Genomic DNA, 14,952 nt, shown 5'->3' with positions numbered 1-14,952 from the left:
CGGTAGCGATGCTGATAGTGTCAGCATTGGAGCATGGACAGATTACCCTGCAGAGCAGAGCCCAGGCAGGCTGTAACCATCCTGAGCCAGATATGCCCAGCCCAGGGGACACTCCTAGCCTGATATCATCTCTGGGTCAGATGAGTTTCTGAAGCCATCAACTAAACCTTCCTTCTTAGAGGCGATGAAGGCAACTTATACCCACTGCACAGCAGGTGTATCTGAATCCTTGGTCTCTTGCTCTCATTCTCCTCCCTTTGTGTGTTGAGCTGCCATTGCTGACTGGATCCGAAGTGTGGAGGGCAGCAAGGAGGAGGATGGAGAATAGCCACTGTTACCTTGATTTAATCCTTACACACACAAAAAAATTGCTCCAACCCCTGAGATAAAACGACCAAAGAGTTATTCCCACCTTCCTCCTCCTCCTCCCCCCCCCTTCCATTTCCAGTGTAAACCACTCAAGAATGTGCCTAACAACTTGGCCTCCCCTCTGGTTATTGTCCCAAGTGAACAGTCTCTCCATCCACTAACCCATGACGGTAAGTTGGTTTGGGAAGCAGCAGGTTTATCTTCCCAGCTCAGGCACTGCACCGGGCCCACTTGTGAACCGGTTGCCATTCAGTGTCTGCTCTGCTGTTGATAAAGCACATTACACATGGCTGGGCTTGCATGATTAATACAGCTGTCTAAGCGCTCTCTCTTAAAAACAAAAACAGCCGGGAGAAGGGAGGTGCGGGACTGGGGAGGGAGAGGGTGCACAGGAATAAACTCCAACCATTCCAAAGAAATCAGGGTTGCAGGAAAAGCAGAGTGCTCCTGGCATGCCTTCCCTCCTGTGGGCAAGCAGGTCTGTCAGCAGAGCTCCCCTGTAAAAGGGAAAGGTCTGGTGAGCAAAGGACAAAAGTGCTTGGCCCTTCCCCACCATCACCTGCATGTCCCTCTGTGATACGGAGCATGGATGCATGGACAGGAGCAAGGGCTCAGGCCATGGAGAAGGATGTTCCATAACCAGCATAGCTTCGGCTTGGTCCGGTCGGGCAGCCTCTATGGTAGGTGTTACATGCACACTGATCCACAAATACACTCCTGAGCCACATCACCTTTTGTACCCCCCGGACTCATCCAGCCCAGCTGCCTGTGTAAGCTTTATTATCTTTTCCCTTTTCCATTACTAATCTGGGAAAGGGACTGCGGGAAGCCACTGTGGCTTTCTGCTCCGGCTTTTGCCATGCCTGGACCAGGCATTAAAGCCATGCTTGCTCTGCAGGATGACTGGGAATTGCACATACATACATCTGTGCTGTGGTATGGACACAAAGTAGTATTTACCTACACTACATGCTTTAGAGACAGACATCAGTACGTGGGCCCAGCTTGAGTCTCATGACACCTCTGATTCACTGAACACTGAGAGAAGCACACAGGCTTGTTTATAGCCATGATACATGTATTGTTCAGAAGTTCAGTTCTGCTGCTCCAGTCTTGTTTCCAGTCACCCCTTGGTGCATCCCCTCCTTCTTCATTGCTGTCCACAGCCATTTACATCTTTCCCATGCCAAATACCCAGCAAAGCCTGTGGAAAACCATGGCAGGGATGAAGTGGGGAAACACACAGGCAGAAAGCTGATGGAAATAGTAATTTTTCAAGAGGTTCCAAAGCTTCCAGTTAGCAAACCTGCTTCCCTGGGCTGTGTGTGCTCTGAGTGAGGGGGGCTGTGTTGTTTGTTCCTATTGAGACACCACACTATGTGCTGGCATCACCCTTGGTCTGCTGTGCCCTGCATGTGCTGGAGATGTGATGGGGGGGGGGGATTGCTCTGTCCTAGGAAAGTGCAAAGCACAAAAGTTCAGATCTTCCCTGTGATGGCCCCTGGAAAAGTCTGTGCTATGTGTTTCCTTGGTGGTTTTACTTGTATATTGAGAGTCTTCAGTGAATGGTTTGAAAACAAAGCAGTTTTAAGTGACTGATTTTGTACTGGTAGTTGGGCAAGTGTTTTAAAACACGTTTTGACATCTACAGGACAGATATGGTGATGAAAGATCTGTTTAACCTTGAAACATAGATGGTCTCCTAGCCACCACCAGCCTCACTAGCCAGGATGACAGTTCAGTTCTAGACTAGGAGTAGTGTCTGGGATAAGTGGTGCAAGCAGCCAGCTCTTGAACACAGTGACCTTCTCAGAAAGACACTAAGGAATACGAATTGAGGGATATTCTTTAAACCATAGGGAAGGATGGGTGAGCATGCATCTTCACTGAGACATGAGGTATGATGGATGAGTACACTTAGTACACCATGAATGAGCTCCAAAACATGGGGAAGAGCTGTTCAGCGCTAAAAGAAAAGAGCATGAGTGAATGCTGAGATACATTAAGCCATGTGCTAAGATGGATAGACACCAGAGATGTTTCCTTAATCTTGTTGGAGAGTTGCTGGAGGGCATCCTCCCTAGTTTACACAGTGGTGCTTCCACCTCTGGAAAAGCCAACCTTTTGCCACTGTAGTCACAGCTCAGTTTTAATTACAGGAGCAGGCCTGTAGTAAGAATGGGATATGAGCAGGTAATGAACAGAAGAGTTTCAACATTAAGAACAGCGAGTGAAAAATCATGACTTCTCCTCAAAGGGAAGGGGGGAGAACAGGAACGTAGTAAGAGTAAAGCCCCAAATGAACCCTAGTAAGTAGAAGCTGGTAATCCCTAAAGCCTCAGAGTAGAGTGCAAAGCCCTGGAAGGCAGAAATTAATAACTTTCAAAGTATGACCTTGAAAATGGAATTAACAGTATTCCTCCCTTTTAAGCCTTCATGATAATAAAGATTTCATCTTCCGAAGCCCTGGCAAGAGAGTCAACGGGATGGAAAAATGATTTCCTATGGAGGAGCTGGCAAATGTAAAACCCAAGACCCCTCCAGGCCCCAAGGAGTGAGACTGCATGGAGATACCCATACGGTGCACATCCCCTTCCCCTTGCAGCTTCTCCTTTAAGGTCTGGGGGCTTTTTTTGTTGTTTCTCCCTCATTTTGGGGCCTCTTTTTTGCTCAAGAAGCAGGACTCCAGCCCTCACTGTAAGTAGAGTCAGCCTGTCAACAGTGTGGAGTCTGCAGCCATCCAGGGTGGAAGGCACCTGAGAGATCATTAGGCCAGTTCTGCTTTGGTTTGCCATCATTCCTGCCTTCCCATTGCTGTTAGAGTGAGTCCGGAGGAGGCCATGCAGAGCAGACTTCCAGTATCTGAAGGGGGCATACAGGGATGCTGGATAGGGACTCTTCACAGGGGCTGTAGCGATAGGACAAGGGGTGATGGGTTCAAACTGAAACGGGGAATTCAGGTTAGATATAAAGAAGTTCTTTACTGTAAGGGTGGTGAGTGCTGGCACAAGAGTGCCCAGGGAAGTTGTGAATGCTCCATCCCTGGTGGTGTTCAAGGCCAGGCTGGACAGAGCCTTGGGTGACATGGTCTAGTTTGAGGTGTTGGAACTAGATGATCTTAAGGTCCTTTCCAACCCTAGCTATTCTATGATTCTATGATCAGGGGGCTGGAGCACCTATCCTATGAAGAGAGGCTGAGAGAGCTGGATTTTTGCAGCCTGGAGAAGTGAAGGCTCTGGGGAGACTTTGCAGCAGCCTTCCATTATCTAAAGGGGGAATATAAGTCTGGAAAGGGACTTAGAAGGGCAGGAGATGTTAAGACAAGGGGAATGGCTTTAAACTGAAAGAGGGGAGATTTAGACTGGGTATCGTGGAAAAAAATCTCTACTGTGAGGGTGCTGAGGCGCTGGCACAGGGTGCCCAGAGAAGCTGTGGCTGCCCCATCCCTGGCAGTGCTCAAGGCCAGCTTGGCTGGGGCTTGGAGCAACCTGCTCTAAGTGTGATGTGTCCCTGCCTGTGGCAGGGTTTGGAACTGGATGAGCTTTCAAGTCCCTTCCAACACAAACCAGTCTGGGATCCTGTGCTCACAAACAAGCTCCCCCAACCTGTCCCTGCCTCCTGGGGGCCTCAGTCCCATCTGTAACCCCGTGGGGGGGGCACACACTGTGCCTATCCCCGCCCCATCCAGCGGGTCCGATAGCGCCGGGAGGTTCCGCTTTCCTCGGCCTTCGGCTGCCACCTCGCGGGGAAGCGGCGCCGTGGCCGCGGGTTCGAGGCCCGGCAGGGCCGAGTGGGGCTGCATACCCATCATTGCCCTGCCCCGCAGCACCGAGGGGTGCCAGGCACGGAGCTGGAACAGGGCACCCCGGGGTGAGTGTGGCTCGCCTGCATGCTGCAGAGCTCGCAGCACCCCTTCACACCGTGCCTGCTGTTGTCTGTTGGCATCTGAGGCTCATCTGGCACCACATCGTGCTGAAACAGCTCTGTCGGAAGCCCCACTCCTCTTGCAGGTCTGGCCTGGGCTGGCACTGGCTCCTTGCCATTCCATTCCTGGCAATTCTTTACTCCCTTTTCCCATAAACACCATTATTCCTCTGTACCTGCCTCTCTCCCACCATCCCTGCTTCCCTATGCCTGATCAGGGTTTAATTTCCTCTCTTCATCTCCCCTTCTTCCAGGACCCCTTCCCATTGCCTGTCCTACCTGAATGCTTATGTGGAATCACAGGCTGGTTTGGATTGGAAGGGACCTGAAAAGCTCCCACTCTGAGCAGTTCCTTTAGCTTGGCTCTGCTGTAGTCAGCAGAGGAGGCTGCAGAGCAAGGAGTGTTCAAGGCCAGGTTGGATGGGGCTTGGAGCAGCCTGGTTTAGTGCGAGGTGTCCCTGCCTGTGGCTGGGGGTTGGAACTGGATGAGCTTTAAGGTCCCTTCCAACCCAGACCATTCTATCAGTGTACATCCTCTGTAGTGAAACAAGCCCAGCAGTGCTGTGCCAGTTGTATGGAGGTGCCTAAAACCTGTGAGGGGCCCAAGTCCTAACCCAGAGGTGGTCCCAAGGAAGTCAATCAAGACTTGGGAAGCCTGTGGGGACCCCCTCCCCATAGGGTGTTTAAGTCAGATAGCTCTGTGTAGCCATTTCCCCTTCTGGAAGACCAAATCTCTGCACTGCTGCAAGATGCTGAGCCAGAGCATCAGCAGAAGTGTTCTGAGGGACAGTCACTGGCTTGCTTTTTAGTTTACAACAGAAACAAACATTTTCCCCCTCCTCAAGCCTTGCTCTGATGCACCAGAAGTGTTTTAGCTGCAGCTCTTGTACTGCCAAGCACATCAAACCATCCCAAGAATGGGACGGTTCCACCCTCCCTGTTGATGCTGTGAAGTGCCACAGGGAGTTACAATAGGAAAGGTCAGGCAACCTTGGCTGCAACATATGAGGCTGGTGAAGCTCTCACAGCATCACGCTCCACATGAGCCCATGCAGCAGCTCCTCTGCTTCATGCTGAGTGGAAGGAAGGGTTTACCCTGCACATGGCCCCCTCAGCCCTGAGAGAGCCACAGCTCTCAGTGAAGGGTGCCAGGAACCAGCTCAGTTCACCCGGTCTGGATGCATGGCACGGACAAACCCTAGGACACATGGGCGCAGTGTCCCGTGAGGCTGTTGCAGCACAGCTGGGCACCGTGGCAGAGCTCCACCTGCATCCATACCGGACGGTATGAGAAAGAGCAGTTGTTTTTCCCCTTGCCAACTTTCAGCCTGCTCCTTCTGGATTTGATTCATGTGATGTGACTTGTGGGGTCTAGGGCCCCATAGTGAAAAGCTGCCAGATATCCCTATTAACTCATCACTATCATAAACCAAACTTCCTTCTCTGGCTGCAGGGCAAGAGACACCCTTAAAGGTACCGTGTGCTCACGCACTTCGTGGGGGGATGTTTAGCCGGGGACCCCAGCGCGCAGAGCCCATTCCCAGGGCACGGGCTCCGGGTTATGGGAGCTGAAGGGGTCTCCTCTTGGATGGAGGTGCCGGACCGTGCTGGGGGGCACCCATATCGCACCGGGGGTGTCTCCCCGGTATGAGCGCTGCCTGCGGCTGTGCGGCTGCGTCCGCCAGGGGGCGGTAAAGACCGCGGTGCCGCGCCCCGGGAGCGGCGGGGATGCGGGTTCCGTGCTGGCGGGAGCGCGCGTGCGTGCGCGCCGCCGCGGCGCGTTGGGCGGGGGTGGACGCGCGTGCCGCGGGTTTGCGCGCACACGTGCACACGCGCAGGACGCGCGCAGGAGCCGTCGCGCCGACATGGGCTGTCGCAGCGTGGTAGTGCAGAGGTGGGGATGGGGAGGGAGGCTGAAAGAGATGGAGTTCAGAAGGGATGGTACTTGCTGCGTGAGATCGTACTGACAGGTCATAGAAACACAGACTGGCTTGGGCTGGAAAGGGCCTTGAAGCTCATCCAGTTCCAACCCCTGCCATAGGCAGGGATGCCTCACAATAGGCCAGTTTGCTCCAAGCCCTTGTGTCCAACCTGGCCTTGAGCACTGCCAGGGATGGGGCATCCACAGCTTCGCTGGGCAGCCTGTGCCAGCGCCTCAGCGTCCTCACAGGGAAGAATTTATTCCCAATATCCCAGTCTCCCCTCTGTCAGTTTAAAGCTATTCCTTCTTGTCCTGTCCCTTCATGCCCTCTAAACAGCTCCTCTTCAGCCCCCTTTAGGCACTGGAACTGCTATAAGGTCTCCCCAGAGCACTCTCTTCAGCCTGGCTTCACAGGAGAGGTGCTCCTGCCCTTTGCTGAATATTTAATTTACTTCAAGCATTTTCACCCTTTTTTCTTGGGTTTGCTGTTTTTTCCCTCAGGTTTGAGCAACCAGGTTTCCCCCAAACCACCTGAGAATTAATTCTCAAAGTATACAGGTTTTTATATCGTCACTGAACTATAACCTTGCCACGTTTTTAGAGCACACATGACAGTAACCATAGCACATGTGGCACATATGTTAGCTGGTTCTATTGTAAGAAGCAGGGATTACATGCAGCCCCCCCCCAGGGTTATGTGCAGGGCTGCACCAGCTTTGAACCACTGTGGTCCCCTGTGGTCCCCAGGCCCTTCATCACACCATGCCACCTCTTATATGTAGGTATTGCAGATGCTCATCTCTTTACCATCCTATCTCATCCATCTTATCCCATCCCATCCCACACCATACCATACCTCTATCCCTTACCAAGCACACTGATCCCCAAACCATGGCCAACCGAGATCAAACACCCCCTCCCTGTGCTGTGCTAGGTTTGCATTGCCTGCCTCCATAGGTACATGTGTCTTTGCTATGACTGCATGTATGTACCCAAGAAAAGTGGGAAAGGGTGGGATGGTTGCCATGTATGTATGTTACATACATGTGTGTGATAGACAAATAGCATTTCAGCCAAACAGTGAAAATGTGGTGGCTGAACCCATATTATATTTTGGGACAGAGGAGTCATATTTTGGGACTTCACTGCCAATATGGGATGTAAATGGTCCCAAACAACCTCCCTCCAATTACTTGACCATGAAAGATGCTTCCTCTGAAGCACAGGTCAGGTAACTGTAGTAGCTGAATTTAAACTGGTTCCTGAGCTCAGAGGGGTGAATAAGTTCCTGTCACCCAAACAAGGAGTGAGAAAACAGTGTTGTAGGATGTGTGTGACAGGCCACAGAAGACAAGCAGGGACTGAGAAAGGAAGCCATAGATGGAATATAAGTTTTCCACACAGTTCAGCACATACTTACTAATGGCAGAATAGAATGGGGGCACAAACAGCCAATCTAGTAAGTGATGGGCTACATTAGGAAGGAATCCCACAAATGAAAGCACTACAGATTTTCAGGGGCTCTGGGGACACCCTGCTTGGATTTGCTGCCTTTTAGTCACCAGCTAGAGTTTAACAACCACTGTGCTGCTGAGCAAGGCACAAAGCACCAGCGCTGCATCCAGCAGAGAGCGGTTCTTTGCCTTGTAAACCCTACAGGTTCTGAGAGGGAGAAACTGCATTTCCATCCCAAGGGGTCCTCCAGAACAGGGCCTCTTCATTTTGGCCCCAACTACCATTAGGAGTAGCTTTTCTTGGTGTAAACATGCCTGCTTTCTTCCAGAGCTGGGTCAGTCCAAATCTCTCCATCTCCAAACTTCAGCATCTTCCTGCACTCCTTTTGTGTAAAACACTGCACATGCATACATATATAAGTATATACATACACATACACATATATGTACACATATAGATAGATGTTTATGTATACATGTGCATGCACACGTATATAAGCATATACATATGCATATACAAACACACATAAATACATACATCCACACCTACAGAAGTACATATAAATGTACATATGTGCATACACCCGTGTATATGCATACACACAGTGAGCACGTATTCACAAAACCATGGCCACGTACACCTCCCAGCCCTGTTATAAAGAGAAGGCTGCTGAGGCTTGGTATCGCAGGGTGAATGTCAAACAGCATCGCTGCCTTTAAAGCCATCCGGAAAAGGGAACCCATAAATGGGAGGATGAATGAGAAGATGTCAGGAGTGTTAGCACTTAATATTCCTGGAGCGAGGCTGTGTTATTTGTTGCTGCGGCAGAGCGCTACTCCCAGCCCCCTCTGACAGACCTCAGTGTATGTGATTCCCGTCCTTAGGAATACCACCCACCTTGGCACACCCTGCACCCTCACCACTTATAAGGGGCCACACACACAACAGCAAAGCCTTCCTCCACCCCGATGGAGAAGCAGATAATTACGGTGCAGCCCTTGGGAGGGTTGGTGGCCAGTTCTAGGGCCCATGTTTTATTGATGGGCACGCTGTGATGAATCAGCCCCTGTGGAGCCCGTGTCTGACTGCAGACAGGTACTGGCCACCGCACAGAATGACAACGAGCCCTGGCATCCCAATGGGAAGGTGGTGGAGCAGGGAGGTGCAGGGCTGGTGGCAGGGGATGAGATATGTGAAGGTATGAGCCGTGTCCCTGCGTGTGCAGGACAGTGTCTCTAAATGGATGCTGGTGAACAGCCAGGGTTGAGCCTTCCTGCTTGCTCCAGGCCCTGTTTCTTCCTCCTGGGTGCTACATAGGGGGGGTTGGAGCATAAGACTGAGGATGATGAGGCTGCAAGAGCCTGCGGATGGGCTGGATGGAGCCTCACCTAGAAGGAAGGTGCTATGCCCCAGCCACAGGAGCAAAGCACTGTGATCCTGTTTTACCTCATCTCACCCAGCCCCATGTGTAATCTTGTCTTCTTTTCTCTCCCTTCTCGCACCCTGCAGGACCCGGCACAGGGAGAGTAGACAACGGCTCCATGAGTCTGGCCGTCCCACTGTGGCTGCTGGCAGCGTCCCTGCTCTGCCTACTCAGCAAATGTTAATACAAATCAGTATTAAAATAATAATAATAATAATAATTAAAAAACAAAACAACAACAACACGACAACAACAACAACACACAAAACAAAACAGGAGACAGAGCGAAGAGGGGAGAGAGAAAAAGGGGTGGGGGGGAGAGAGAGGACTGTTTCTTTCACAACTTTTGTGTGTTCAGGAGCGAAGAGGGGGGAGAGGAAAAATCACAGCAAAGAAGACTCAGCAACATTTAACCCCAAACCTGACAAGCCGGCTGTCAAGTCACCAACCACCTCGGAGACAACACAAAGCAAGGCAGAGAGCAGAGCGCCAGCAAGGATCGTGCCGCTGGAGGATGCTGCAATGTAAAACAATCCAACGACACCCACAGAGCCAGTCTAACAGAAGATCCCTTTTCTTTTCTCTCCTCCTCCCTCTTTTCCATACTCCCTTACCTTCCTTCCTTCCTCTTTCTGTTGCGGAAAGAGGTCTATGCTTTGCTGTCTATAGCCACTTCACTTTTTGGATGCCCTGGGTCATTTTTGTGAGCTGATGCTCGGCCAGTTCATACTTTTGAAAAACAAGAAAAAGTGACAAAAAAAAGCCACAAACCAGAGCAAATCACCTGAAGCTCTCTGCACACTGGTGTCCTGTGAAAAACCCCTTCCTCTCCTCGCTTCACCCTGCGCTCCTGTGCACCCAGCCCTTGCTAAACACCTTTCCTGTCCCCTCCTTCATGCACCATCACGCTTGCTGGCCTGAACTAAAGCTGTGTCAACTCCACTGATGACATACTTTGCTTTTCACCTTCTTCCTCTCCCTCTGCCTCAATTCAACCAAGTGTCTTTCTCCCTTGTATGCCTGCCTGTGTGCGTGTGTGCATGAGTGTATGTGTGCCTCTCACTCCCTCTTTTCCCTCTTTCTCTCTTTCTCTTGCTCTCTCCAAGCATGCAAAAGGAGCAGTCCACGTGTACATATGCTCATCCTGCTGTAGATAATGTCCTGCCTTGTGAGTGTGAGACAAGGTGCTAAGAGAAGGGCAAAGAAGGGTGAGGAGAGAGGGGCAGCTCCAGCACAGGTTCCCATGTTGTGGCCTCTCCAGCATCCTCACTGGCTTTTAGACTCCTGGCCACCTTGCTTGCAAGAGTCAGGCTGCACCCTTGCTTAGCCTTGTTTTCTCTCCCACCTGCAACCTGCCTGACTCTCAGCCTTCAAGTACCAGCATAGCAACTACACATGAGTGCTTGCACATGCGCTTGGGATGTGCACACTTGTGCATTTGTCCACATAAGCAGAAGAAACCAGGACTGGCCTGCAGCACAACAGAATACAGGATGCAGCCACCCAACCCTTCTGGGAAGGGGAGGCTAGGTTGGTGGGATGGGAGAGATGAGACCTTGGAGCAGCCATTCCTTAGGTGTAGTGTGTGCATAGGAATGATGCCTCAGCGTGAGAACCACAATCTGGTCATTCCTAACCATTTTGGTAGTCATGCAGAAATAGAGCTGATACCCTTTCTTTTGTTGTTGTTCTTACTGCTCTCCTGTTTTAAAAGGGAATATATGCTGTGTAAGGGTGAATGAGTGTGTGTGTGTATGTGTGTGTGTATTGTACACCACTACTCACTTCACAGATTTCACATCTGAAACAAATGGGGTCAGAAAATGTCCAGGACCCATGAATGTAAGAAGAAAAACAAATGTCAGGTCCGAAATCCTGGGCTTATAAAGAAGGAGGTTAAAGTGGTGCAGCAAAGAAGTAGGCAGCACAATTCCCCCTGGTCTTTCTCCTCTGAAGGGTGCTGGTCTTGCTGGGAGGTCTGTCTCTTGCCATCACCCTTCCCATAGCAGAATCAGATGCTGCAGTGGCTTCTCAGCAAGGAGAGGGAGAGAACAGGCTGTGAGAAACAGGGTTAAGATGCTGGGTGATGGCTCCTGGCTTTAGAAGCCAGAGCAAACAGTGGGAGAGGAGAAGCCAGCACCCATACACACCAATGCATGTGTGCAAGACTCCTGTGTTTCCTGGCCAGCCAGGAGCCCCAGCATCCACATCAGCAAAGACAGTAAAACACAGGGTTTATCAGGCAGCCACTTGGATTTGGGGGGAAGGATGTGAAGGGAGGAACTTGAGTTAGCTCATGCAAACCCAGTGACCATCCCACTGGTGTTTTACAGCTGCTTGGCACTACTGAGCTTCCAAGCACCATCAAACTTGGTTCTCGCATGCTCCTGAAGGCTCTGGGTTTGCGGGAGGAGATGCCCATTGGGTGTTTTCCTTCCTACCAGGAAGGAAAGTGGGAATTGCTGCCTGTGAGCCTATCCCTACACCTTGTGCTGCAGTATTGCCTTCTTTCTGCTGAGCTCAGCTGTTTTGGGCTGCAGCAGGTGCACAATTAAGCAGGCAGTCAAGAGGTGCTCACAGGCAGCCAGAATGGGCGAGGAAACATTAGAGATTGACACAAGACACTGAAGTTTGGGTGATGCAGATCTGCTGTGGGTTGATGGTGGTAAATTGTGTCCCCACTGCTCCTCCAGGCCCCAAAGCCATACCTGGGGGTGTTTGTGCCTTGGTGCAAGAGGGGAGAGCTGGACAAGTGGTGCTTGAAATATGAAAACCCAATGTATCCAGGGGCAGCTCCCCCCTTATAGGGCAGTCATTGATGGGACTTGAGCATCTCCTTTGGAGGCTGTCATGCTGCAGACCAGGAAGAAACTGCCTGTATCCTTCAGGCTCCAGCCCTTGTGCCTGTTTCTCAAGAGGGTCATGATATTCAGTGTCTTAGTACCAACTACAGATGGTTCCTGCTGCAACAGGGACTCTTATCCCCCTGGCACAGCCATGAGCTGATGCTGGCTTCCACCATCTTCTTTAGGTTTGGGCTTCTCTTTGATGTCAGCCTGGTTGCTATTGCAGGGTCTGTCTTGTGTGTCATCCTTTGCATGTGGTTTTGTTGCTGTGGTGTCCCTCCTAGGCAGTGGGTTCACACAAATCAGAGCCCTTGGGTGTTAGTGGTCACAGGTTCTGGCACCTCATTGTCCCACCTCTTTTCTGTCCTGAAGAATCTAGGGGGGGGATATTGTTTTACCCATCACTTATGGCTAAAGGGAAATGTATTGCTGGAAACAGGACACCTGTTTTGTTGAAGCCATCTGCTTATTAGCTAGAGGAGACAGCCACAACCCCAGTGGTGGGATCTGGTCTTGCCTGCAGGACCTGGCCACATCACTGTGAAACAGGGTTAAAGCCAGTTACTTGCAGACCTGTCTGAGAACAGCCACCAGTGCAAGTGTTGCCTGTTATCTGCAGCAGTGCTGGGAGCCCAGCTCCTGGAGATGTCTGTTCCTGTAGCAGGGCTGGGGGAATCATGGGTAGGATGGAGCTTGACTCACTCTGAGAAGCTAATCCTGTATCATGGGATGCTCTGAGCATCCCCCTGTTCCTTCTGAACACAGGCAGGGATCACCCAAAGCATCTCTCCAGAGGAGAGCCCAGATGAACATAGGAAACACAGGCAAGGTCACACATTTTCCCCATTCTCTTTCTTTGATGGAGATGTTGCAAAGATTCTTCTCATGTCTCAGGCCCTTTTCTCTGATGCTGTTTCTCCTCCTCGCCTCTATTCTGCATTCATGTTGTTACCTATCTTCCCCATACCCTCCCCAAAAGCTGGCTCTTGCTTCCTGCTGCCTCTCAGCTGGTTAGGGACTGGGGGAGATGGGGGTTTGGAACGGGACACCAGTTCCTTGAGCTTGTAAGTGTAATTGTGTTTGGTTGATGGAGATTTAACATTTAGTGTTATAAAAAGAAATGAACAAAATGGAAAAAAAATAATAATTGTATTTCTTCTACTGGTTTGTAAATATTACAAGAGTTACATGAAATGTCTGGTAATGTCCAAGCAGAGGAACAAAGACTTAGATTTAATATATGGCCCCATACTTGCTAGCAGATTTCTAACCCTTTTCAGATGGCCGAGAGGAGGGGTGAAGGCGAGTCCTTCTGAAAGGATCTGGACAGGGGAAACGCAGCCACCCTGAGCCACATGAACTCCATGCATGACTGTAGCATGTTGCTTGGAGCGTGTGTCTGGTCAGATGGAAATCGAAGCAGACGCCTGTCTCTGAATGGCTGGGAAGGGCGACGTGGGACGCTCCAGCCGGCACCTTTATCTATCTTGGCAGTTGTGTTGATTTCTGTTTGCTTGCAGCCCTGCAGTTGCGGGTATGTTGCTCAGTGATGCACTCCCCTCCTCCTCCCCTCCTGCTTCCTTCACCAGTGAAGTTGTGTCGCCCCATGCTAGCACCAAGTGCATGTTAACGTGCCATTCATGAAGATTTCATTGGTGACATGCATCGTGTCGAGAGTTAAAGTCTTTGTCCGCGCACCTTTCTCACACCACTGACTGTTCACCGCTTGGGCAGATCGTGTACTGCTGCTTGCCCCACTTTTGGTCCAAGTATATCCAAGCCCCACCAGCTCTTCTTAGCTCCAGGTGCATCCAGACCATGCCCTCAGGCCACCCCTCTGAGCAATCGCATCGTGAAAGTGCAAGCTCATAGCATGGACAAAGTCACCATCAGTAGCCACATGGTCTCCAGGCTGAGTGGGAGCTGCACATTTGGAAGGAATATGAGGGAGCAGCAGCAAGCAAGTCCTCATGAGTCAAAAGCATTGGGGAAGAGGATCTGGGAAGTCGGAGGAGCTACTTGAGAGTCCTTTGCAGCCCTGCCACCGGGAGATGTTTCAGCTCAATCTTTGTGCAGTGCTTTACCACTTCTCCCTTCCTTGAAGAGGGAACCTACAGGCACAGGGAAACAGCTCTTCTCCCCCCAACCCCTCTCACACCTCTGCTTCCTCTCCTCCAAGCACACTCACCCGCAGCCCAAATCATCATGGTGCTTGATGTGATGTAGCAACTGACACCAAGGATGGCCGACCAAGACAGTCCTACAGAGGAGATGCTCGGGGGTGACCAGTCCTCTCTCTCAGTCTCTCTCTGCACAATCTTACTGCTTCTCTGACTCCAGCAGACAAAACTTAATTGAGTTATGGATGCTGGGAGCAAACCATCCCATGGAAAGAACAGAACCTCAGGCAGGGAAGTGATGGAGAAACTGGATGGTAATTTCCAAGATGCCAGTGGGAAAGGGTAGGAATAAGTGCAGTCCATCACCCACGCACAGAACTCCCATGTTCACCAGCAAGGAGACCATGGCCTCTCAATGCTAGTCCTACGATGGCTTCATTTCCAATGGGATGCCCAGAAGACCTTTATTAACAGCATGACTCCTGCTGACTAAGCTGTGTCACACCATTAAAACCCTTTTCTCTTTTCCTTCCTGTAACTTGATAGAATGATGTTCAGGCAGCTCCTACAGCCTCCCTGAATTGTGATTGCTTGTTGGCTCCCACTAGGGCAGTACGTGGTGTTTGCTTGTTGATTCACTCACCATAACAGGAAAGCAGAAGTCAGGTTGGTGAGGGTATGTTGGTATGGTCCTCTGTGTCTCTGTGGCTTGGGGTGATGTGTGTGAGGAGACCAGCCAAGGCAGCGCTTGAGGAAGAGGAGCAGCTCTAATTAGCCCAGACAGATGGCAAGCAAAGGGTCATTCACTTGTTGCAGGCTCAGGTTAGATGGTGCCACAGCTAACACAGCTTGTAAGCCTTGTAGAAGTGCCCAGGCAGTGGAGGAAGAAGGGGC

General features: G+C 50.9%; 1 protein-coding gene across 1 annotated transcript in view; it reads left to right on the top strand.

The window, feature by feature from the left end:
- LSAMP (limbic system associated membrane protein) overlaps positions 1-10,769 on the top strand; it is a 298,010-nt gene extending 287,241 nt beyond the window's left edge. Inside the window, exon 7 of the mRNA XM_013128443.3 lies at positions 9,179-10,769. Coding sequence (XP_012983897.1) covers positions 9,179-9,276 — 98 coding nt within the window. The 3' untranslated portion in view covers positions 9,277-10,769. The remainder of the gene's footprint in view (positions 1-9,178) is intronic.
- The last annotated feature ends 4,183 nt before the right edge of the window (positions 10,770-14,952 follow it).

Source organism: Melopsittacus undulatus, chromosome 2 (assembly GCF_012275295.1).
Source record: "Melopsittacus undulatus isolate bMelUnd1 chromosome 2, bMelUnd1.mat.Z, whole genome shotgun sequence".
Classification (NCBI taxonomy): domain Eukaryota; kingdom Metazoa; phylum Chordata; class Aves; order Psittaciformes; family Psittaculidae; genus Melopsittacus; species Melopsittacus undulatus.
The sequence above is the reverse complement of the archived record's forward strand: the minus strand, read 5'-3'. Positions and strand labels throughout refer to the sequence as shown.